The sequence below is a fragment of the Anser brachyrhynchus genome, assembly GCF_964034855.1.
Source record: "Anser brachyrhynchus genome assembly, chromosome: 31".
NCBI classification, from domain to species: Eukaryota; Metazoa; Chordata; class Aves; order Anseriformes; family Anatidae; genus Anser; species Anser brachyrhynchus.
The window spans coordinates 529,784-555,311 of NC_137724.1; the positions used below are offsets into that span (position 1 = coordinate 529,784).

Consider the following 25,528-nt stretch of genomic DNA (forward strand, 5'->3'; position numbering starts at 1 on the left):
GGACCAGCACCTGGATGCTCTCCCACAGACCTCACGGCCCAACCATTTCAGGAACCATGAGCAGGAGCTTCAGGGGACAACCCTTGTCTGGGGCAGGGAGAAAGGGCCCTGCAGATATGCCCCCTCAGGAACCTGCACCCACCTGAGAGACTGAACCTTGGCTGCTTCTCCCATGTCAGGCTGTAAGCGATCTCCTCATACACGGCCTCAGGGAAGGGCTCCCCAGTTCTCCCGGAGCCTGGGGACAGAGGCAGGGCTGGTCTGGGGATGGGCAGAGAGGGACAGGACCCCACTGGGCTCCCCCAGCCCCATTCCCTGGGCCAGCACAGGGCTGTCCCCACAGCACAGCCCCACTGTGTTGTGTTGGCACTGCAGCCACAACCCCGGGGAGGGCAGCATCCCCATGGAGATGGTCTGGGGCAGCGTCAACCTAACACCATCCTTCTGGAGACAGCATTTGTGCCGCTTTGTTCCCGGGGTCACGTCCCAGTGCAGACCCTGCACCAGCTCCTGCATTTCCCCTCCCCATGGAGCTGCTCCATCTCTGCCCCACGCGTCAATAGCACAGCCCGTGCCCTGTTGGGGGGTTGCTGGAACCACATTGATGGACCCCGCTGCCCCACGCTCCTCCTGCCAGTGCTGCCCAGAGCACTGCCAGCAGTGCATCCTCCCCGTCTCCCCCAGCCCAGCTCTCACATTTCTCTTCTCACCCCAGGACTGATGCCGCAGGGTCTGGGCTCTCTCCACCCCTTGCTGCTAGTGCCCCATGGTCTGTCAGTCAGTGGGGCAGCACATGGGGCAGGAGGCAGCACATAGCTCTGTTTCTGTGCCCCTCACCAACACCCCCAGCACACCCAGCCCTTCCAGGAAGTATCTCCCCCCCAGGACCACTGGGGAAGGACCCACCTCTGCGCCGAGCCCTGGCGCTTCGCACCTGCCCAGCCAGGAGGGCCAGGAGCAGGCAGAGGAGGGCCCCCAGGATGATGCAGATGATGACAGGCACCGAGAGTCTCTCACTGGTGGTGGTCAGAGGGCCCCTGGGGGGAACTGCATGGGCAGGAACATGGCAGGGGCAGCATCAGGCAAGGGAGAGGCTGGGGGCAGGACATGCCACTCCTGACCACACAAGGCAGCAGGGGATGCAGGTGCTGGGGGGAAAGGGCTGGCTGATGGGGCAGCTCCCACCCTGCTGGGTACATCACAGACTTCCCCCAGATCCCTCGATTTCCTGGGAGTCTCACAGCCCAGCAGGGAGCCCCTTCCCTTGGCTGTGGGTCACAGCCTGGCCATGGGCAGACCCAGCCCCAGGGGAAGAAAAACTTACCTGCTTGTGGGGGGGGCGTTGCTGTCCTGGGTGCAGCTGCAGGGCAGGAGAAGGAGAGCCGGGCTGAGAGGCTGGGGCTGCGGTACTAGGCAGCCTCCCTGGCAGATGGCCCCCAACATGTGCCACCTGAATTGTCCCTCCTGCGGGGCTGGGCAGGGTGGCAGGGACAGGGCACAGCACCACTGCTCTCGGCTGCTCACAGGAATGTGCAGGCAGCCCAGGGGATGTGCGGGGACATCCAGCCCCACAGAGGCTGCTCCCCACCCACCACCAGCCTCCCACTCTGCAGGGACACCCTTGCTCGGGCCCGCACTGGGGACATGGATGTCCCCAGGGTGCAGGGCCAGGCAGAGAGGGGCTGTCCCCTCTGGGATGGGCAGAGCTGGTGGCGAGGAAGCTCCAGCAGGGGAGACGCCCAAGCCTGCTCTTTGCCAAGCCCCCAGCAATGTCTCCCAGCCCCACTGCTCACCTGAGCAATGCACAGCCGCATCTGCCTTATGCTGGCAGGCACTGCTGTCCCCTGGCTGGGCCCAGCAGTCCTGCAGAGACAGCTCTGTCCCCCTGCACTCCATCAGCCAGATGGGGCCCGTCCCCTCTCCAAAGGCAGCCTGGCCCAGGGCGTAGACCGCGGGGCCACAGCCCAGCTGCCTGCATGCCACCTGGGCATCCTGCATGTCCCAGGCATTGTCACACAGCGTCCCCCAGGCGCCGCGGTTCCAGACCTCCACTCTGCCCGAGCAGCCGTCCTCACCTCCCACGATGCGGATCTTCTCCCTGTCTGGGGAGGCAGTGACCTCCCATGGCACCGGGACAGCTGGGACAGCCCTGCCAGGTGAGGGGGGGACACGCAGGGGCAGCTCCCTACCTGTGCACCTCGTGGAGTTGGGGCATGCAGCCACCTGTGGCCTTTCTGTCCATGTCCCAAAGGAAAGAGAAGTTGGGCTGAAGGGACTGCTTTGGGGGTCGTGCAGAAGAGAGCAGGGCTGACCTCTGCTCACACGTCCCCATGCTGCCTGGGTCAGGGCAGCAGCAGAACCCCGTTCATGCAGGGGACACAAACGTCACTGAAGGGGAACCTGAGTGCGCATCCCCACAGGGTCCCTGGTTCACAGAGCAGCAGGAGGCTGTCCGTGGATGGAGGACTCCTGCAAAACCCTGCATGGTCTCCTCTGAGACCTTGCCTGGAGATGCCTCTGTATCCCCCAGGGGCTGCTGGCAACCCGGATGTTAACTGCTGCTGGTGAAAGTGGGTGGCTCTGAGAGCTGAAGTCACCTTTGTGCCACCAGCAGCAACAGCATCTAATGCAGGAAGTCAAAGCCCCTCTGGGTTCCTTCTCTGCATTTGACCATACCCAGTGGGGAGCAGGACCTGGTGCCTTGATGAATCAGATTTACCATTGCAGGTGATGTGGGTCTCTTCTCGGAGGTCATAACACGACTGCGGATGCCAGGGAGCAGAGGGACACTGCCAGAAGGAGCTGTTGCTCTTCCCACACTCCACATGATCCAGCCACGCAGTACCAGACAGCTTGGCATAGACTGAGGAGGTTTCCATCTGCCCTCTGTCCCCACAGCCCAGCTCCTTGCACACCAGTGACACCGTCTCAGTAGTCATCGAATTGGAGCAAACGCTGCCCCACGTCCCGTTGTAGAAAACCTGCAGGCGCCCGGAGCAGCTGTCGCTGTTCTCCAGCCTCAGGGCCATGAACTCTGGAAGGAGGAAAGGCCCCAGGGACATCCTTGGATGTCAGCCACTGATGGCCTTGGCCCTAACTGGCTCTGCCCTCACCCCAGCCTCCCAGGCCCCAGCTCCCAGCCCCACTCCCAGCACAGACCTGAGCAGACAACTCCCACGTCCTCTTTGTGCCCGCAGTCGTGCTGCCCCCAGGCCTCAGCAGGGCAGTCCCAGAGAGCAGCATCGGCCCCGGAGCAGTTGACGCCGTCCAGCCAGATCTGCCCGGAGCCCTCCCCGAACCGAGCGGAGCCGGCTGCCTCCACGGCCCCTCCGCAGCCCAGTTGGCGGCAAACGACGGTGGTGTCAGCCAGGTCCCAGGCATCGTCGCAGACGGTGCCCAGCGCCCCTGGTAGTAGATCTCCACTCTCCCGGCACAGTGCCCGGCCCGTCCGCCAGCCGGACCCGCCGGCTCCCTGCAGCAGGGAGAAGCCCCGGCCATCAGGGGCTGGCTGCCCACCTGGCCCCGCACCTGGGGGACGTGCAGCACCACTCACCCCGGCACACAGCCCCCACGTCCTCCATGATTCCTGCTGATGGTGGGCTCTTGGGCAGGGAGGTGTTGCAGAGGCTCAGGTTAGCCTCGTGCCCTGTGCACCGCACCCCGTGCAGCCCCACGGGGCCCAGCCCTCGCTCGGCCCTCACAGGGGTGTAGGCTGCCTCTGCCTCTCCGCACTGCAGCTGCCGGCACACCACGCTGGCCTCCTGCATGTCCCACTGCTCATCCAGGACTCTGCCCCACGTCCCGTGCTGGAAGACCTCCACGCGCCCGTCGCACCGGCTCCCTCCGCCCACCAGCCGCAGGGACATGGGGCGAGCCAGGCCTGGTGAGAGCAGAAATTCAGCCAGGCGCTGCCATGGGGTCCCCAGCTCTGGGTGGCCATGCCACACACCAGGGGTAAATGGACTTTGCAGCACTGCCCAGCACTCACCTGAGCAAATGACAGCAGCAGTGTTCTCGTGGGAGCACTGCGAGGCCCCCAGGCCAGTCACTGGGCACTGCCCCAGGTGGGCTTCAGTCCCATCACAGTGGAACGAGTCTCTCCAGACGGGGCCGGTTCCTCTCCCAAAATGCCCTCCTCCAGGAATGGACTCAGCAAAGCCACAGCCGAGGTGCCGACAGAGAACGTGGGCGTCCGAGAGGTCCCAGCGGGAGGCACAGAGGGTCCCCCACGTCCCCAGCACCTCGACCTCCACCCTGCCCGCACACGCTGTGCTGCCGTTCATGAGCCTGAACCTTGTGTACTCTGGGGACAAAGGAGGGTGCGAGAGGCCACATTTGTGCTTTTGCTCCCACAGGAGCTGCAGGAGAGGCCAAAGGGACAACATGCCTTTCTCCACATGCAGCACTCTTTTCGGGCTACAGACCACCACCTCACCCCACCTGTCCCCCTCCCAGCACAGCCCAGTGCCCACCCTGCTCTCCTGCCCCCACCACAGTCCCCGTGGGCACCATCCCACACCGAGTCCTTACGTGTACAGGTGACATGAGTGCCATTGCCGTGGGTGCAGGGCTGGTCCCTGGGGGCTACCCAGGGGCAGAAGAGAATGGTGGATTCATTCCCCACACACTGCAGCTCTCTGTCCCAGACAGGACCGGCCCCTTCTCCCACGTGAGCTGCCCCGTGCACGGACAGGGCTGTGCCACACTGCAGCTCCCTGCAGACCACCTAGGCAGCTTTGGCACCAAAGTGGGAGTCACAGACAGCTTTCCACTGGTCCCTGTCGTAGACCTCCACACTTCCTGAGCAGGGGCTGTTCCCTCCGACCAGCTGGACAAATCCTGGAGCAACCAAGGAGACCTGTGAGTTCCCAGAGCCCTCTGGCACTTCCATGCCCACCTCCCACCTCATCCCTAAGGTGGCCACATGCAGAGCCCCTCGGCCATCCCAATAGCTCTCAGTGGGTGCTGATGGCACAAACAGGCACTGGGGGCTGCTGCAGCCTGCTATACCTCACTGGGCTCAGGACAGGCTGAGGAACCCCTTGGAGCTGCCAGAAAAGCCCCCTGTTCCCAGGGGCTGCTGGGGCTCTTGGGGAGCTGCTGTTAGATGGGGCACATCTGGGGAGCAGGTAAAGGGGGTCCTCAGGCAGGGACAGAGTGTGGTGTCAGGTATGCACGTCCCCAGCCACCAGCTGGGCAGAGGGCAGGAGAGCAGGCAGAGAGCAGCCCTGGGCTGACATGAGCTCCTGGTGTGAGGGCAGGCACCGAGGAGAGCCAGGAGGTGCTGGCACAGCCCCTGGGGCACAGGGCAGGCAGGAGACGCTGGGCAGTGGGTCAGCACAGCCTGGAGAGTCTGTGTCCCTGGGGTTTGGCTCTCGTAGGGTGACCCTGGGACAGGAACAAGGTGCCACTTGCCACACTGCTCCTCTGCTCAAGCCCAGTGCTCCTGCCCTCTGAACAGCCCCCCTGCTTTGGCTGAGGTTCTCATCTGCTGGGGGTACAACCCAAAAGGCCTGGGCCATTGCACGCCCTTCCCTGAGGCTGCTGGTGGCTGGGGGAGTTGCTCTAGATTCCCCTGGCATAGGGACCAGCCTGCCAGACAGGGCCTGGGCGAATGGGAGGAGGAAGATGGGAATCAGCCAGCACAATGGGGAAGGTGGGGGCTTTCCTCTCCCAGCCCCGGGCACCTCCCCAGGGTTGGCTGCTCCAGCTCAAGGACAAGGCTCTGTTTCGGTGTCTGGGCTGGGCTCCACTGGGCTTTTCCCAGGGCCATGGGACAACAGCAGTGACAGATCAAGCTCATCAGTGCCGTGACCCATGAACTGTTACCCTTTTCCCCTGTCCCATCCCCAAAATAAGGGGAACGGATTGAGCCCTTACCTGAACATATCACTCCAGCATCCAAATTGTGAGAACAGTAGGATTCACCACGTCCTTTGTGACTACAGTCAGACAGGGCAGACTCGTTGCCATGACATCGAACAACAACCATCCAAATGGGGCCAGATCCTGGCCCAAAGTGTCCATTGTGAGGAGCTTCAAGAGGAACCCCACAGCCCAGCTGCCTACAAACCACTGCAGCATCGGACATGTCCCAGTCGTAATGGCACACGGTCCCCCACTGATCCTGGTGTTTCACCTCCACTCTCCCAGCACAGTGCCTGCCACCATCCGCCAGCCTCACCTCCGCAGCCCCTTCAAACACCAACAGGGGAACGGTCAGGAGAGCTTCGAGCCCCACACTGAGGGTCTGAGATTGTCCCTGGATCAGGCATAGCTACAGACCCCAGAATGGGAGCTGTGCTCCCATGGGTTATCACTGGGGCAGCGGGGTGTCCCCATGGGTGCGCTGGGCTGGGGGTGCCCAGCTCCAGTCCTCCTCTACCATTCACTGCCCCACAGCCCTCAGCACCTCCTCCCACCCCAGTAGCTCCCTGCCCATGCCCACCCACACACCACCCCCAGCCCTGCACAGGGCTCCCGTTCATCCCCAGCGTAGCACCCCCTGAACAGCCCCATGTTCCTTGACTGATGCTTCCCCCTGTCCCACCTGCCCCAGGCACCTCCAATATGCACCAAAACCCCTGGGGCTTCCAGTCTGTCCAGGGGGCACCGAGTCAATCACAAGGTTCCCCCCCGACCTGCGTCCCCTCCTCATCCCTACTGTCAGCCCAGCCTCTAAGCTTGGCCAGACCCCCCAGGAAGGACACCTCTCTGCCACCTTTGGTGCAGAAGCCCCAGTCACCTTCTGTCTGGGGGGCACAACCTGCCATCCTGGGGTCAGGGTTTCCCCAGATCCCAGGGGCAGGGAGCAGCACACAACCCCTCTGGGGCATCCCAGACGTAGGCTGTGCCCTGGAGATCACTGAGGGCCTCTGTTTCCACCTGGGCCTCTTCCAGCTCCAGAGACATGATGCTGGGGAACAGGGGATCCCAAAAGTGTACCCAAAGATACAGTGTCTAGAAATGCAGCCAGACATGGGCTGCCATAATCATGGGAGCTGGGGACATGGATTACCTTCTCCCACCCAGACAGGCACAGATTAAAGAACAGGGCTAAGGGACTGAGAACCTTCTGCTTCTCATTTCAGTGGTGCCTGGAAAACAACCCCACTCCCAGAGGGATCCCAATGACCCCACTGCTGCCCACTGGCCCCAGGCTGTGGAACAGAGGAGCTGGCACTTACCTCTGCAAGGCTGCACCCAGAGGAGCAGCCACAGCACCCAAGGGGACAGGAGTCCCTCTGTCCCCATTCTGAGGCTCCTGCCCTCACAGCACGGCCCTGCTGCTGGAGCTCCTCGGACCCACGATGCAGTGGAGGTGATGGGAGGGCAATATATCTGTGCAGATGCTGTCCCAGCTGCAGGAGGAGCCAATCGAAGCAGCAGGCACCTTTTTAGACGTTATCGGCACTTATCTCCCCTCCGACGCAGCCCAGCTCTCCAATGAACTTCTCCAGCGCTCTTCATGACCATATATGAGGGACGGCTCCACTGCGGGTCTCACGTCACTGCGGTGGGAGATCATCGTGGGGTAGGGCTGGGTGTGGGGGCAGATGGGTCTGACACCCCTTGCAGCCCGCTGTGGGGGCCGCGAGCACGGAGCATCTCCTGAGCTGTAGCGTCCAAGAGCCCAAGGTGCGATTGTCCGGCCGTCCCTGCGCCATGGGATCCACGGGGCTGGGCCTGCAGCGGGGCTGTGTCAGGCTGGGAAGGGCCCAGCCCCTGCCCCTGCTACAGCCCCCGCTGTGCTGGCAGCAGCAGCTGGGAAAGGCCCTTGGGCAGGGCCCGAGCCCCATGCCGGGAGCGCTGGCTGGCCCGTCCCTCCCCAGGGAGCCTCCTGTGGGGTCCTGGCAGCAGCCAGAGCTGGTCCAGGGCCTGCCCTGGCAGCAGAGCTGCAGCCCAGAGCCTCAGGCGTCTCCCTGGCTCTCAGCGTGTCACCCAGGGGCCGTTATTCCCCGCGGCGGGTCGGGAGCTGGAGCCTGCCTGCCACTGCAGGTGCACAAACCGCAGCCCACGTGACATGGCGCCCGGGCAGGAAGGCGGTGGTTTCCTCCTGGCCCCGTGCCCAGGCCTGGCCCTGCGCTGCCTCCCAGCCTCCTCACAGCACCAAGCCTGGCAGAGTCCGAGAAGTGCTTGGACAATGCTCTCAGACATATCGTTTATTTTATATATATATATATATATATATATATAATTTTTTAAATATATATGCATTTTATAAATATATAAAAATATTATATATTACTACATTATATATTATTATATTATATATTATTATATTGTATAGTATATTACATTATATTACATTACATTACATTACATTACATTACATTATATTATTATTGTATGTTATAGATTTTATCTTTATAATATGTATTTAAATTACATTTTATATATACTATATTATATATAGTATATTATTATACATTATATATTAGGTTAGATTATATATATTATTTTATATTATATATGTCATTATATATTGCATATTATTTTAAATATATATTATAATATAATATTATAATATATTATATTTTTATACATTATAGCTTATATTATATTACATTGTATTATGTTATATTATATTATTATATACACAGTTTTTATTTTTATAAATATATGTATTTTATATTTCTATTTTTTATTTTTATTTGTATTTGTATTTGTATTTGTATTTTTATTTATTTTTATTTTTATTTTTATTTTTATTTTTATTTTTATTTTTATTTTTATTTTTATTTTTATTTTTATTTTTATTTTTATTTTTATTTTTTATTATTTTTATTTTTTATTTCTTTTAGTCTGGAGGTTGGAGTTGGACTCACTGATCATCAGTTCTTTCCAGCGCAGGATATTTCATGATTCTGTCCAACCCAGCTCCAGGTGATGCCATAGCATCCTCACCTGCCATGGGCCTGCTCCTGGCCTGTATTCAGACAGCAATGACCTCACAAACACCTACACAAGTTCTTGGCCTGTTCCAGGCCTGCCAGTTCCTCAGGCACCAGTGACCTCACAGGTACCTGGACAATCCATGGGCCTTGCCCTGACCTATCAGCTAATTGATCACCAATGAGCTCCCCACAGACCCACACAAGCCATGTGCTTATTCCTGGCCTACTGGCTTCTCAGGCACCAGGGTCCTCACCGCATCTAGCACAGGCCGTGTTTGCTCTCAGCCAGTTAGTTACACAGGCACCACCGGCATCCAGATGGCATTCACAGGCCAGGGGCCTGCTCCTGGCCTATCACCTCCTCAGCTGACCATGACCTCATAAGCACGTGTTGCCTAATGGAAGGTGTCCCTGCCTGTAGCAGGGGGGGTGGGACTAGATGGTCACTAGGGTTCTTACAACCCAAACCATTCTACGATTCAGTGATTCTCTGATATTCGTGCAGCCACTGACCTAAGCACCACATATACATGGATTTCAGGAGCAATCAAGCATGGGGTATCATCACTGACGTGACATCATAACCTCCCAAACACCCACACAAGCCATGTGCTTATTCCTGGCCTACTAGCTTCTCAGGCACCAGGGTCCTCACAGTGTCTAGCACAGGCCATGTTTGCTCTTGGCCTGTCAGCTACTCAGGCACCACCTGCCATGGGCCTGCTCCTGGCCTATCAGATCTTCAGCTGACCGTGACCTCGTAAGCACATATGATCTGTTGGAAGATGTCCCTGCCAATGATGGGGTGGGGTGGGGGGCAGTGCTGGAACTACATGATCGTTAAGGTCCCTTCCAACAGAAAACATTCTATGATTCTGTGCTGCGTAGAAGGGAACAGTCAGTTTCCTGGTCCTGCTGGCCACCTTAGTTCTCATGCAGGCCAGGATGCCATTGGCCTTCTTGGCCACCTGGGTATACCACTGGCTCATGTTCAGCCAGTTGTTGACCAACATCCCCAGGTGCTTTTCTGCTGGGCAGCTTTCCAGCCACTTTTCCCCAAGCCTACACCAGTGCTTGGGGTTGTTATGACCCAAGGGCAGGACCCAACACTTACCATTGTTGAATGTCATGTGATTGAACTCAGTCCATCAATCTAGCCTTTCCAGATCCCTCTGCAAACCTTTCCTACCCTCAAGAAGATCAACTGTCCCAGCTAACTTGTTATCATCCGCAAATGTACTGAGGGTGCACTTATTTCTCTCATTCAGATCATCCATCAAAATAGTAAACAAAACTGGACCCAGTACTGAGGCCTGGGGAATGCCACTGGTGACCGTCCACCAACTGGACTGAACTCCCTTCACTCAGGCTATTTGAGCATGGCCATCCAGACAGTTCTTCAAACAGCAAACTGTACGCTTGTCCAAGCCATGAGCGGCCAGATGGGTTGTCATTCTGCAGGGCTGCTGCTGCTGAGTCCACAAGGAGAAGATGTAGCTCCTTCTTTCATTCTTTTTCTAATGCCCTGTGCTCAGTCCTTTCAAACCAACTAAGCATGAATCTGGTGCTTGTGATGAGCTGGTGCTCAGCTCCTGTTCCAGTTACTTGCTAGCATGTATCGTCGTTGAGTTTGCACGGCACTTTCATTCTTGCATTCCCTTTTGTCTCTCTTTGCTTGAGTCTGCAGTGACAATGGTAGTTCAGGAGTACTGGACGGGTGGCTGCGAGGAAGCATGAGGTTGCATCTGTCTTGGTGGGACATTGGTCTGCCTACACAGTGCAGTGACTCAAGCTGCGACACAGCCAGGAGTTCCACACTTTGAGGGAATCCCAAATGTAGTTCCTTCCTGAAGGGCTATGCCATCCTGAGTCCTGTTCTTGCCTGTGCAGCACCTGTCAAATGGTCAATTGAAGTCTGTCCTCACAAGAAAGACCCCATCCCTTGGGGCTACCTAGGAGTTCGCACCAAACCCAACCCCCCCTTCCCCCCCCCCCCCCCCCAGTACACACACACTCCAGAGTGACAGGGACTGCACTACCACAGGCCAGCTCTGCACACCCAGGCCTTTGCCGACCAGACACATTGGGTGACACACACCCTGGCCATACCAGGACCCAGGGGAAACCTTGGAGGTACTGCAGCTTGGCTCAGGGCATTTGCTAACCTTGCTCTGGGCTGAAAAACTCCCCAAAGTGCTCAGAGCAATATTTCCAGCCTGTGGAGTCCCAGTACAGCTACTCAAGTGAATGGGTTCCCAGTGCAGCTACTGGAGGGAGTGGGGATCTTCAGCCGCATGCCTTGGAGGAAGAATGTCACATGTTCCAAAAACCAGCTACTGCAGGGCACTGGTGTGACAGTGGGCACATGCGTGTTCATGTATATGAACAGAAAGGACCAAGTGCCAGGTGCTGCAGGTGGGGTGTGTGCCTGTGCCTTGCCCAGACCAGGTGCACGTGGGGTCTGCAGGTATATTCACCAGCAAAGAAACTACCTCCCAGAGAAGAATGTGGTTGGCCCTCACACCAACTACTGCTGTGCAGTAGACCTGCAGCAGCTTTGTTCAGGACCTCGATGGTGTCACCTGCTGTCCTGAGAGGTATGTGAGCATTCAGACAATGTCCTGCAGAAGAGGAGCCTCAGCAACCCTCAGGACCATCTGGATAGCCAGAGAATGAGGGTGGGAGTAATGGGCAGGCCTGAAGCATGTCTTTGTATCCTGAAGATGTTGTCTTTTTAATTTTTTTTAATTATTATTATTATTAATATTTATTATTTTTTCTTTTGTTTTGTTTCAAAGAGAAGCAAGGCATGATGTGGAGACAGTCCTGTGGAGATCTTTGCCATGAAGAATGGTCTGACCCTCCCATGCCGAGCAGAGCATCTGTTCCCAAGAGTATGGGAAGTCAGGAGCAGGCACAAGGCAGACGTGTTTATGGGAGATCCTCCTGCCAGCAGTGAAGTTGGGAGATGCTTTGGCAGGACTTCCTGTGCTCTGAGAGGAAGAAGTCAAGTCCTGTAGGCAGGAGGTTAGTGCCACTCTTCAGGGGTACCTCCCCTCTCCTCTACAGCCACTGTTACAGGTGCTGTTGGAAACCTGTGAGTGGCCTCAGTGGGGTGAAAAGAGCAGCTGGGAGGGGCAGCAAGGCACAGAGAGCAGAATGTACCAAGGGCAGGAAAGGTGCTGAACCTGCCCTTCCATTGGCAGCAGATGGAGCAGGACACAGCAATGGCTGGTGGCTAAAAGAGGGAAGTCCCCAGAGCATGGTGGTGGCATCTGGAGTCCAAGCTGGCTTCCCAGCAGATGTTATATTCCTCCCATATGAATGAGATGGAGGTGCTGAGGCAGGGGGAAGCACCATGCTTTCCCAAAATCGCCTTTAGCACTGGAAAGAGGATTGTCCAATGCTGCCACTTTCCATTTCCTCTGGGAATGGGTCCAGCTCAGTGAGGGTCTTGATGCAGGAGGAGGGCCTGCTGGGCCACATTGCTTGTAGTTACCTTCTGGAGTGAATATTTGAGACAGAGCCACAAGCACAGTGGAGCCATGGATACGTGAGCTCTTCCACAGAGGGTCAGTGTACAGGAGATGGTGGGGATTCAAATCCCAATGGAGGTGCACAAGACAAATTCCAGTATTGAAGCCTTTAAGTTCCCGGGAGCAGATTCAGCTTGTTCTGGGAGCTCCTTGGCTGGATCTCATGGGAAACAGCCCAGGAGGTCAAAGAGGCCTCAGCCGGGTGCTTCATCTTCAAGGAGAACCTCCTCCAAGCACAAGAACCATCCAGTCTGTTATGGATGTAATCAAGCACACATGGCTCAAGGCCAGCCCACGTCCTTTTTCCACCCTTGGCACTGCAGTCTCCTGTGCCTGAGCCTGCCCACTTGCCTTCCTCACAGTCCCATTTGCACTGGAAGCCCACACAAAATCCCAGCACTCCTACCCTCAGGCTGGCACCCACCCTCATCCCATAGCCTGGCCACCCATAGAGGCACCAGACATGCAGTGTGCAGGCCAGGGCATGGGTTTGCACCCCCTAATCCTGCGGGTGCCCCTTGACCATTTGCAGAGCTGTTCTGTCTTCTTCCAGCCTTCCCTGGTCCTTGTCCCTCTGATCTCCCCATGCTCAGGGGAGAGCATCCCCAGGCTGGGCACAGCTTTTCCCAGGGAAGTCCTGGAGGAGCTGCTCCCACTGAGCCTCTACCACTGCCCTGGCTACCAGAGCTCGGTGGACCTGGGTGGAAGGTCTTGGATGGCTGAAGGGGGCCGGGCTGCTCAAGCGGAGCACAGAGACCTTGTCTGTTCATGCAGAGATGCAGCTTGGAGAGCCAGAACTCAGCTGGAAATGGAACCAGTGAGGGATGCAGAGGGTGGCAAGAAGGCCTTCAGTAAGTGTGCTAGCAGCAAGAGGAAGGCAAAGAAAAATGTGGGCAAACTAATCAGGAGGAACAGGACCTAGTGACCAAGGACCTGTGGAGACACTCTCAGTGAGCTCATTGGACATATGCAGCTATGGGATGTGATGAGCTGCAGCACAGGGTGCTGAGGGTGTTGTCCAACATCATTGTGTCTGCCTCTGTCACCTGGGATAGGCTGTGGTGGTCAGGGAGGTTTTTGATGCTTGGGACAAGGCATGTCCTGGCCGTCTTCAGAAAGACCAAGAAGGAAGGCCAGGGGAACTACAGGCAGGTCAGCCTCCCCTCAGTCCCTGGGAAAGTGATGGAGCAAATCCTCCTGGAAGCAATTTCCAAGCACCTGAAGGATGAAGAGAGGACTGGAAACATCTGGTGTGAATTCAACAAGAGAAAATTGTGCAGCTTGAATGCCTTTTAGGATGATTTGACAGACCCTTCGAATGAGGAGTAGCAGGAGGCTGCAACAGTCTTCAGCAGTTTCATGAAATTGGCCGACTAGAACTCCACAAAGTTCAAGCAAGACAAACGTCATGGCCATTTTGCCACTGCACTGGAACAACTCCATGCAACAGCCCAGGCTGGGGTGACCAGTTGGCAAGCAGCACTGCAGAAAAGGCCCTTTGGTTCTGGACAGACAAGTGGGGCAGAAGGGAACAGTGTACCTTTAGAGTGAGGATGTCCATGTGCATCCTTGGCTGCATTAGCAAAACCACAGCCATCAGGGAAAGGGAAATCACCCTTCCTCTCTCTTTGGTGCCACATCAGGACTGCTGTGTGGGGCTCCCCCATATGAGAAAGACCCTGACAGGCTGCAGACAGACCAGCTGAGGCTAGAAAGATGTCTGGGGCCTGGAGCACGTAACGTACCAGCAGAGACTGAGAAAGATCGTGGGTTTTCTGTTTGTTTCTTTGAAATGTCTTTGTTTTGTTTTGATAATTTCCTCAGAGCCAAATGCCAGGGGAAGGTCCCACAGGGATGGTGGGATCTCTGTTGATGGACATTGATGGATTCCAAACTTGTTGAGATACGGCCCTAAGCACCTGATGTAGCATGAACTGTCTGAGAAGGGGCTTCAATTAGAGACAACCTTTGGCAAGAGCTATGGCCCATGCAGTGTGAGTGTCAATACGAAACTGGTATGTTCTTCAGTAGTAATGGTAGTGGAGCTGGGTAACAAACTTGTTCCTGCACGTGCACCCATTGTACGGAAGTCATAACTTTTTGTTTGTTTGTTTTGAAAAAAATGCCCTGTACTCAGCTCTGGTGAGGCCAGGGGAGGTTTAGGTTGGATATTAGGAAAAACGTCTTTACTGAAAGGGTTGTTAGGCATTGGAATGGGCTGCCCAGGGAAGTGGTGGAGTCAACATCCCTGGAGGTATTTAGAAGTCATTCAGATGTAGAGCTTAGTGATATGGTTTAGTGTAGGACTTGTTAGTGTTGGGTCACAGGCTGGACTAGGTGATTTTGGAGGTCTTTTCCAACCTAGATGGTTTTGTGATTCTGTGAAAATATTGTTTCTATCTTAGGGCATTTGGGAAACACTCACAGCACCCAGCTGAAATTACTTTGGAATCCAATCTTCTTTCTACCAGGAATACACGTGGTGAGGACATGCCACAGGGATTACACTTGCCCCAGCACAGCATGAGCTCTTCTGTGGGGTGCGTTCCCAGGCCGGTGCTCCAGGCCAGTGCTCAGGTCCAGCTGTGGGCTGAGGACCATAAAAGCTCATCTCCAAGGGCAGCCTGGCCAGAGTCTCCTGGGTCTGTGCAGGCAGGATGCAGTGACCAGCTCCAAGCAGAGACACACCCTGTGAATCCCTGTATGGGCTCAGAGAAGGGCACACAGAGACACCCCTTCACCCAGGAGAGAGGGATGGTGGCAGTGCTCCTGGGCTGCCACTGGGCAGAGCTGGGATCTGTACGGTGAGAAGAGAAGATCTCCATAGATGGGCTGGCCAAACCCCATCTACCCACAGACCCAGGGGGCAGATACTGCACGAACCAGGATGCATTCAGGGGTAGGGAAATGTCCCCCCCAGCACAGTCCCCATGGCAGCCCATGGGCTAGGAGAAGGTCACACAGGGCTGGCTATTGTGATGGATGTGCTCAAGTCCCTGACCAAAACGGTGGTACTTTCGTTCAGGCTCCAAAGGAAGTAAAGGCCTCGACCCTGACCGGGCCATGAACTTCTTGAATTCTAGCTTGTTCTTTGACTACCTGCACAGGAACAGGTTGCACCACTGTAAGAAATGGTCCAGCAATTCGTGCCACTAAGGGGTTTTGAAGGGTTAACATTGAGGCCTGGGTTTAGGCGAGAAAAGAACAAAGGGATTTCTTCGGAGAAAAAACTGCTGACTTTGCACGAATGTGCAGTAACTTCTGACAGCCGGCCAAGAGACCACTAGATAAGGAGGAAAAATATGAGCCTCCCTGTCTCCCTGTCCGAGCGGCCCCCGAGAAAGTAACAAAGACTGATAAGCGGGTGCACTTGGAAGGACGTCGGATTCGGGAAACCAATTATAATAACCTTGCCTCTTTTAGAAGTAGTAATAAATATGTATTAGCCTAGGAGTATAAAAAAATTAGATGCCTCACGTAACGGGTGTGCGTCCTGGTGGAGCAGAGACTCCCGGCGCACCCAGCGCTGTTTGCTTGCCTCTATTCATTTAATAAATTGTAAACTTTGATTGCAATCCTATTTGGGACTCAGTCATTTATAACAATTGGGGGCTCGTCCGGGATGGTCTTGGTTCCTGAATTCTGACTTGATCTAGGAGGGGCGCCCCCACCATTTGGTGGCTCCTGTTCGAGTCAGGTCGGGACTAATGCCATCTCGAACCTGAATAAGGGCAAGCAAAGATTTAGATTTTTATGAGCTCCCTTTTGCCGGCTGCAGCACTATATTTTGCCCGTAATTCTGCGCGCGAAGATCCGAACGAAGACGACGGAGTCGTAAGTATTTAATGTGTATACCGTTCGGTTGGGTGGGATTCGGTTGCCTGTGTGTGTGAGAGTGTGATTGAGACGGAACGTAGTTCCGAAGCGATTGTGGAGGTCTTCTAACCGCGGTTCCAATCTCCCGCGAGGGACTTGGCCGGTGAAGGACCGAAGCGATTCCTATAGGATTCGTGGGTGGGTGATAGGTCCTAAACCCCCTGCAAGACACTCTCACTAAGGCAACCAAGGGCTGTAGGAATTGCCACAGTAAAATTCCTAGATGGGTCAGATTAAATCGAAGACCCGGGACCAGAGAAAAGGGAGCAAATTACCAGACATACCACCAGAAAGTCCATTAGGGATAATGATTAGAAATTGGAACGATAGGGGCCCCAGAAAAGGAAAAAGCAAAGTAAAAATGATTCAGTATTGTATGATAGAATGGCCAAAGGAGCCTTTAAGACCACATGTCTTTTGGCCTATTTTCGGATCTTTTGAAGACTGGGTTTGCCAGGCTTTAAATCTACATGTTAACTCAAAGGAACCTTTTAGTCAGGAGGAAAGTGATTATGCAAGGTTATGGATCAGGACTTCACGTCCTTTTCCAGCCTCAGTATTTACACTAAAAACAGAGGAGGAGTTTGAAGAAGGAGAAGAAAAACGGGAAAAAGAAAAAGAGGATAAATGGGAGCCATTAGATAATTTACCACCTCTATATTCTAACAATCCACCTCTGGCAGTGGCCCCACCTCCGGCAGCTGTGGTATCTCCACCGCCGACAGCACCGGAATCAGACCGACCCCCGGCTGCATGTACGAGAAGTAGAACTGCCACATCTGAGGGAGCTTCTCTATATCCCTTAAGAGAGGTACCCCTGGGGGGCAATCAGGGAGGCATTGGGTTTGTGGCAGTCCCCTTAAATACCACAGATGTAAGGAATTTCAAGAAAGAAATGGGGGCCTTATTAGATGACCCCCTCGGAGTAGCTGAAAGACTGGACCAATTCCTAGGTCCCAATACTTATACCTGGGAAGAAATACAGTCCATTTTAGGGATCTTATTTACTGTCGAGGAAAAAGGAATGATTAGGCAAGCTGGAATGAGAATGTGGGAGAGACAGAATCAGGCAGGACCCCCAGGAGACCAAAAATGGCCAAACGTGGATCCCCACTGGGATCATCAACAACCCCAAGGAAGGCAGAATATGAGGGATTTGAGAACATTAATCATACAGGGAATAAGGGAAGCTGTTCCCCGAGGGCAAAACATTAATAAAGCATTTAATGAGCAACAAGGGAAAGACGAATCTCCAACAGAATGGTTGGAGAGATTAAGGAGAAGTTTACAAATGTACTCTGGAATTGACCCGAATACAGTGGCTGGAACTGCACTCCTTAGAACGCAATTTGTAGCTAAATCCTGGGGGGACATAAGGAGGAAATTAGAGAAGCTGGAAGATTGGCAAGAGAGGGGATTAGAAGAGTTACTTAGGGAAGCACAGAAAGTATATGTTAGGAGAGATGAGGAAAAACAAAAAGCAAAAGCTAAGATTTTTGTAGCAGCAGTAAGAGAAAGTCAGAGAAATAAGACTCTGTCCGGAGAAAGGAGGGAGAAGGGAATAGAGAAAGCCCCTAGGGGGCAGTCTTGTCGAGAGAAGTACACCATTCCCGCTTGTTACTATTGTAACAAGAAGGGACACATTCAGAGGAACTGTCGTAAGCGGGAACAAGATGAGAAAACATTCAAAGAAGAATAGGGGTGTCAGGGGCTGTATCTTCTGGGGACGTCAACATCAACGGAGCCCTTGATAAAACTACTAATTGGTCCCCATAAAGAGGAAGTTTTGTTTTTAGTGGACACAGGAGCTGAAAAATCTACTATTCAAAAACTTCCAAAAGGAGTAGAGGAAGGGAACAATTATATGTCAGTAATAGGGGCAAAAGGAGAGCCTTTTAGAGTGCCTGTCTTGAAGAATGTAAAAGTAGAAACTGGGAAGAAAACTTATGTTAATGATTTTCTTTTGCTCCCTGAAGCGGAGTACAATTTACTGGGGAGAGATTTGATTTTAAGATTGAATTTGAGCATTCAGAGTCAAGGGGACGAATTGCAGATTAAATTATACACTTTGACACAAAAAGATGAAGAAGTCATTAACCCTTTAGTATGGTATAAGGAGGGGGAGACCGGAAGCATAGAAATGGACCCCATAAATATTCAAATAATGGATCCCCATCGTCCAATCCGAGTCAAACAATACCCTATACCAATGGAGGGTCGAAAGGGGTTAAAACCTGTGGTTGACAGACTTCTGGAAAAAGGAACTTTAGAACCGTGCATGTCGCCTCATAATACACCCATCCTCCCCGTAAAAAAATCGGATGGGTCATACAGGATGGTGCAAGACCTGAGAGCTGTAAATCAGCGAACACTCGCTAAATTCCCTGTGGTGGCAAATCCTTATACTTTATTGAGTCGCATATCTCCCAAACATACCTGGTATAGTGTAATAGATCTGAAAGATGCATTTTGGGCCTGCCCTCTGGATGAGAGATCCAGAGATTATTTTGCCTTCGAGTGGGAGGACCCCGAAACGGGACGAAAACAACAATTAAGATGGACTGTGCTACCACAGGGGTTTACAGAGTCACCAAATCTATTTGGACAAACTTTAGAAAAAATTTTACAAGATTTCACGTTACCTAGGGGGGTCAAATTATTGCAATATGTGGATGATCTATTAATAGCAGGAGAAACTGAAGAGGGAACCCGAGAAGCTACTATTAAATTGCTAAACTTTTTAGGGGAAAGGAGATTAAAGGTGTCTCGATCGAAATTACAGTTTGTGGAACAGGAAGTAAAATACTTGGGGCACTGGCTGAGTAAGGGAAAAAAGAAATTAGATCCTGACAGGGTATTAGGGATTCTATCTTTAAGACCCCCACAAACTAAAAAGGAAATTCGGCAAGTATTGGGATTATTAGGATATTGTAGACCGTGGCTTGAAGGCTACAGTGAAAAGGTCAAATTCTTATATGAGAAATTAACTAATAACCAGCTTAAGTGGTTCACAGAGGATGATCAGAAATTTGAGGAAATAAAAAGGGCTTTAATACAGGCACCTGTACTGAGCCTTCCGGATCTGGAAAAACCTTTCTATCTCTTTGTAAATACATCGAACCAAACAGCATATGGAGTTCTCACTCAAGATTGGGCAGGGATTAAGAAACCTGTAGGGTATTGCTCTAGGTTGCTTGATCCAGTAAGTAGAGGGTGGCCTGCTTGTCTTCAAGCTCTGGTCGCTACAGCATTACTAATAGAAGAAGTTAGGAAGATTACCTTTAGTGCTCCTTTAAAGGTGTATACTCCACACAATGTTAGAAGTGTCTTACAGCAAAAAGCAGAAAAATGGTTAACGGATAGTCGGATCCTAAAGTATGAAGCAATACTAATTGACTCACCTGACTTAGAACTGAGGGTAACCTCTGCTCAGAGCCCAGCACAATTTTTGTTCGGAGAACCACAGGAGGGAGTACAACATAACTGTTTAGAGGTAATTGAGACTCAGACAACAGTGAGGCCGGATTTAAAGGATGCTGAGTTGGAGAAAGGAGAGGCACTGTTTGTAGATGGCTCCTCCCGAGTAGTGGAAGGAAAAAGAAAATCAGGATATGCAATAATTAATAAGAACTTAGAACCTGTGGAATCCGGACCTTTGAGCCCATCATGGTCAGCTCAGGCTTGTGAGCTGTATGCCCTATGTAGGGCCCTGGAACTATTAAAAGGGAAAAGTGGGACGATATATACAGACTCTAAATATGCATATGGGGTGGTCCATACTTTTGGAAAAATTTGGGAAGAAAGAGGTCTAATTAATACTCAAGGGAGGAATCTTATACATCAAGAGTTAATAATAAAAATTTTAAGGGCATTAAGAGAACCAAAGGAGATAGCAGTGGTACATGTAAGAGGACACCAAAAGGGATTGGATTATCGAATCAGAGGAAATAATCTAGCAGATAAGGAGGCCCAGGAAGCAGCCCTGAGGACTCAGGTTGTTAAAATCAATGTGATACGAGAGGAAGAAAGGCGAGAAAGAGAAGAAAAGAAATTTACCCCTGAAGAACAAGCAAAATTGGAGAAAATAGGGGCTAAGTTAGAACAAGGAGAATGGACACTGCCTGACGGGCGAGAGATATTGCCAAAAGCCTATGCGAGGCAAATACTGGAACGTTTACATGCACAAACACATTGGGGTATGAAGGCATTAAGCGATCATTTCCTTAAACAATTTGGTTGCATTGGAATTTTTGAAATAGCGAAACAAATTACACAAGGTTGTTTAACTTGTCAGAAAATAAATAAGAAAGTGTTTCGACAAGCAGCTATGGGAGGGAGAAAAACAGCTTATAGGCCTTTCGAGAAAGTACAAGTTGATTTCACTGAATTGCCCAAGGTAGGGAGAATGAAATATCTATTGGTAATCGTAGATCATTTAACACAATGGGTAGAAGCTTATCCTGTAGCACGAGCTACTGCACAGACAGTGGTAAAAATTTTATTGGAACATTTAATACCAAGGTATGGGATAATCCAGTACATTGATTCTGATCAGGGCACACACTTTACTTCTAAAATAATAAAATTGTTGTGTCAATCATTAGGTATTCAGTGGGAATACCACACTCCCTGGCACCCACAGAGCTCAGGGAAAGTAGAAAGGATGAATCAAACAATAAAACAACAATTGACTAAGTTAATGATCGAGACACAGCTGCCCTGGACGAAATGCTTACCATTGGCACTTTTAAACATAAGAACTAAACCACACAGTGAGACTGGATTATCATCATATGAAATGTTATATGGTATGCCTTATTCTCAAGGGATGCCCCTAGGGAACAATGTAATTGAGGATCATAGTATCCAGAAATACATAATTACCATTGGAAGGAGATTGCAGGAGCTAAGAGAAATTGGGATGATGACTCAGACACCACCTTTAGGATTTGCTATTCATAAGATACAACCAGGAGACAAGGTCTTAATAAAAACCTGGAGAGAAGAATCATTGAACCCCCGATGGGAGGGACCGTACCTTGTTTTACTTACTACTGAAACAGCTGTGAGAACGGCAGAAAGGGGTTGGACCCACGCATCCAGAATAAAAGGACCAATAACTACCGAAGCCTGGAGGGTTGAGTCCACTCCTGGGGAACTGAAACTGAGATTAAAGAGGAACTGATATCCCAGCAATAAGGTTCTGCATGAATTAAGGGCACTGGATAAAGAGGACAAGTCTGAAGGGAGGAAAGGGAGAAGGCAAGACCGGGGTAGGACCCTCCACTGCGGTGTGTATGGTCTACCGAGGGAGGCAACCCCTATGGGTATTGACTGCCGAGTGAGAGGGCCTCGACCGGACTTCTCCCGCGCTAAGATCAGGTTGTCCTGAGAAAAGTAACATGAGAATCTCTTAAACCCATAATGAAATTGTGATTAGTTTTTCCAGGAGCTGGATCACCCCGAAGGGCTGAATGGTAACACAAGCTCTGAAACGGGCCCGACCTCATGATTGAAGGCGTTTCCCACACTCTCAAGATTGGACGACGAAAAAGGATAAGAAATGCTATACTTTCTGGTATTGTTTTTACAGGGGCAATTGGGCCATGGGCAACAATGGAGGAATAACTTTTTCACTTTGGGGGAGGAAGTGGCTAGGGCCTTTAACCTTAGTAACTGCTGGATTTGTGGAGGACCGGGGGGAACTGAAAGTTGGCCCTGGGTAGCAGGCCCAGTTGAACCCAAGTGGTGGGTCAGTAATCTGAGCGAAGTTCATAATGGGACGCAATTTTGGAAAGAGGAAGGAGGCCCATGGCAGTTACACTCGTCAGCTCGGGGTGTATACTGCTTGAACAGAACAGGAACAGTGGCGGTGGGAAAAAGCATTTGCAATTGGACTCTGTCACCTGGATATGATTGTACCGATCCTGGATGTAGTCCTATAAACTGTACAGCACGTAGTGGGAAATGGAACACCACACATGTTCAGCTGAGAAATGGGACTTGGCTGAAATGCTCATACAGAGAATTTTTTGGATCCGGATGTAAAACTGTGGCAAGAGCCCAAGCGGGGGGACAATTCGATAGTCGAATCTTAGACTGTCAACATGATAACACAACTAAGGAACAGCATGTGGTGCGGGTCTATCGCTGGAGATGGCAGAATGAGAATGGGAGGCGAGTGTTCTTTAAGCATTTCTGGTCAGCTTATAATATAACTGGCCACCAAGGAGAACTGAATTGTGACTGTAAGTGGAAACCCGATGCGGGAGCTTGGAAGTGCGCATATACGAGTACGAACGGGGCAGACATTGTAACAGGACCACTCGGTAACAAGGACACTCTGTATTATCACGCCCCAAGGGCTAAAAAGGGATGGAATGGTCCTTTCCCAAATGGGACATGGGCCCTAAAGGGACATTATTGGGTGTGTGGCAAACATGCTTACAAGAGGCTACCTGAAAATTGGTCGGGAATATGCTATGTGGGGTACATAAGACCCTTGTTCTTTTTATTGTCACAAACACAAGGAGATCATTTAGGAATAAGATTATATGATGACCTGAACAGAGTGAAACGATCTATAGATACTTCCTTAACCGGGGGTAGTGCCCAAAAATGGGGAAAGGATGAATGGCCTCCTGAAAGAATCATACAGCATTATGGGCCAGCCACCTGGAACCCGAATGAGTTGATATCAGGAGCCCGAGAACCTATTTATAATTTGAACCGAATAATTAGGTTGCAAGCTATCCTTGAGGTTGTAACAAATCAAACAGCGACAGCCTTGGATCTTTTGGCTGACCAATCCACTCAAATGAGAAATGCTATATTCCAACATAGAATGGTCTTAGACTATTTACTAGCAGAAGAAGGGGGAGTATGTGGAAAACTGAACGATTCTAATTGTTGTCTACAGATTGATGATAATGGAAAAGTGGTCAAGCAGATAACAAAGGAAATTAGAAAGTTAGCCCACGTCCCAGTACAAACTTGGAAGGGTATGGATTGGGATTTCTTTTCATGGTTGCCTGGTGAACCATGGGTTAAAAGGATGCTGTTTTTATTTTTATGTGGTATAGTGACATTATTGTTTATACCTTGTATGATACCTTGCTTTACGTTGTTGATACGGCAAGTAATAAATAGCACCCAATTTGTGATGACTTCAGTGGAGAGAAAAGGTGACGTGTCGATAATGATGCTTAAAAAGTGGACACCCCGAGAACTGACTGATGAAATCCAATTGTTACTGACAAAGGTTGAAGGAGAGACACGAATTGAAGATTAAAAAAAAAAAAAAGGGAGGAATTGTAAGAAATGGTCCAGCAATTCGTGCCACTAAGGGGTTTTGAAGGGTTAACATTGAGGCCTGGGTTTAGGCGAGAAAAGAACAAAGGGATTTCTTCGGAGAAAAAACTGCTGACTTTGCACGAATGTGCAGTAACTTCTGACAGCCGGCCAAGAGACCACTAGATAAGGAGGAAAAATATGAGCCTCCCTGTCTCCCTGTCCGAGCGGCCCCCGAGAAAGTAACAAAGACTGATAAGCGGGTGCACTTGGAAGGACGTCGGATTCGGGAAACCAATTATAATAACCTTGCCTCTTTTAGAAGTAGTAATAAATATGTATTAGCCTAGGAGTATAAAAAAATTAGATGCCTCACGTAACGGGTGTGCGTCCTGGTGGAGCAGAGACTCCCGGCGCACCCAGCGCTGTTTGCTTGCCTCTATTCATTTAATAAATTGTAAACTTTGATTGCAATCCTATTTGGGACTCAGTCATTTATAACAACCACGTACTTTGATGTTCATGAGTTTGGAAACCAGACCATCAATCATGCAATTCCTGTATGAATAGCAGCAGGTTCTTTCAAGACTAATTTCTCAAGGAACAAAAGAATTTGTAGGTACAAGGAGTCTGATGCTTATTTTTCTCATCTTTCATAACCTGATCACAAGACAACCATTTAAATTTCTTGACCCCTTCCTGCTAAGCAGCTGTCCACACAGCAGTGATCTCCGCTTGAGCTGGGACATGTCTCATGACTACTCCTTGAGTTTGAGACACCCCTTACTAAGCGCAGATCTTTGGTAAGGATCTCAGGAGGACTCTAAAGATGTCGGGGGCTGTGCAGGGAGAAAATTGGAAGGGCCAAATCCCAACTGGAGCTCAACCTGACTACTGCTGTTAAAGACTCTCTCTCTCTCTCTCTCTCTCTCTCTCTCTCTCTCTATATATATATATATATATTTATATATTTATAAAGGCATAAACTAGAACAGGAGGACTAAGGAGAATCTCCATTCTTTATTTGAAGTAGAAGGAACTGTAGTGACATGAGATGAGGAAAAGGCTGAGATACATAATGTCTTTTTTTTGCCCCAGTCTTTAGCAGCAAGAACAGTTGTTCTCCGGGGACTCAGACACTTGAGCGGGAAGATAGGGACAGGGAGCAGCATGAAGCCCTCCTAATCCATGAGGAAATGGTTAGCTTCCTGCTAAACCAGTTAGAATTATGCAAGTCTATGGGGCTGGATGGGATCCACCTGAGGGTACAGACGGAGCTGGCCAAAATGTTCGCCAAGCCGCTTGTGATCATTTATCAGCAGTCCTGTCTATCTGGGGAAGTCCCAGTCGACGGGTGGCTAGTAAATGTGATGCCCATCTACAAGAAGGGTCAGAAGGAGAGTCCGGGAAACTACAGGCCTGTCAGTCTAACCTTGCTGTCTTTCCAGTCCTGTGATGATTTTTATGACCTTCTATCATAGGTCTACTTCTTTCTTACACTGGGGCCCTAGACCTGGATGCAGTACTCCTGGTGGGCTCTCACACAGGTGGAGCAGAGGAGGAGAATCACCTACCTAGACATGCTAGCTACACTACTATGATGCAGCCCAGGATATGATTGTCTTTCTGGGATGGAAGTGCACTTTGCCAGCATACATCCAACTTCTCATCTACCAATATCCCCAAGTCCTCCACAGGTCTGCTCTCAATCCAGTCATCACCTGGTCTGTACTGATATTGGGGAATGCCCTGACCAAGGAGCAGGACCTTGCACTTGGACTTGTTGAACTACAGTTTGTAGTTCCCAGGGGTTGTTCTTTTTAGCTATTTAAAAAAATAGGTGTTATATTTCCCCTTTTTCAGCCTTTTGAGACTTTGCATGACCACAACAACTTTTCAGATACAATGGTTAGTGGCTTAGGAACTTCA

The 25,528-nt window shown here is 51.3% G+C and overlaps 1 protein-coding gene and 2 long non-coding RNA genes across 5 annotated transcripts in view; 1 reads left to right on the top strand and 2 right to left on the bottom strand.

Annotated features, from left to right (window-relative positions):
• LOC308184318 (antigen WC1.1-like) overlaps positions 1–3,692 on the bottom strand; it is a 146,797-nt gene extending 143,105 nt beyond the window's left edge. Inside the window, exons 1-2 of the mRNA XM_080571356.1 lie at positions 3,554–3,692; positions 2,720–3,472 (exon numbers count right to left, since the gene is read on the bottom strand). Of these exons, the coding sequence (XP_080427482.1) occupies positions 2,720–3,062 (343 nt within the window). The 5' untranslated portion in view covers positions 3,063–3,472; positions 3,554–3,692. The remainder of the gene's footprint in view (positions 1–2,719; positions 3,473–3,553) is intronic.
• LOC308184367 overlaps positions 1–17,518 on the top strand; it is a 295,002-nt gene extending 277,484 nt beyond the window's left edge. For all 3 annotated transcript variants that reach the window (XR_013942636.1, XR_013942637.1, XR_013942638.1), the window contains one exon: positions 15,615–17,518. This is a non-coding gene — a long non-coding RNA (uncharacterized lncRNA). The remainder of the gene's footprint in view (positions 1–15,614) is intronic.
• A 6,117-nt stretch (positions 17,519–23,635) lies between these two features.
• LOC308184368 overlaps positions 23,636–25,528 on the bottom strand; it is a 342,195-nt gene continuing 340,302 nt past the window's right edge. Inside the window, exon 2 of the long non-coding RNA XR_013942639.1 lies at positions 23,636–24,110. This is a non-coding gene — a long non-coding RNA (uncharacterized lncRNA). The remainder of the gene's footprint in view (positions 24,111–25,528) is intronic.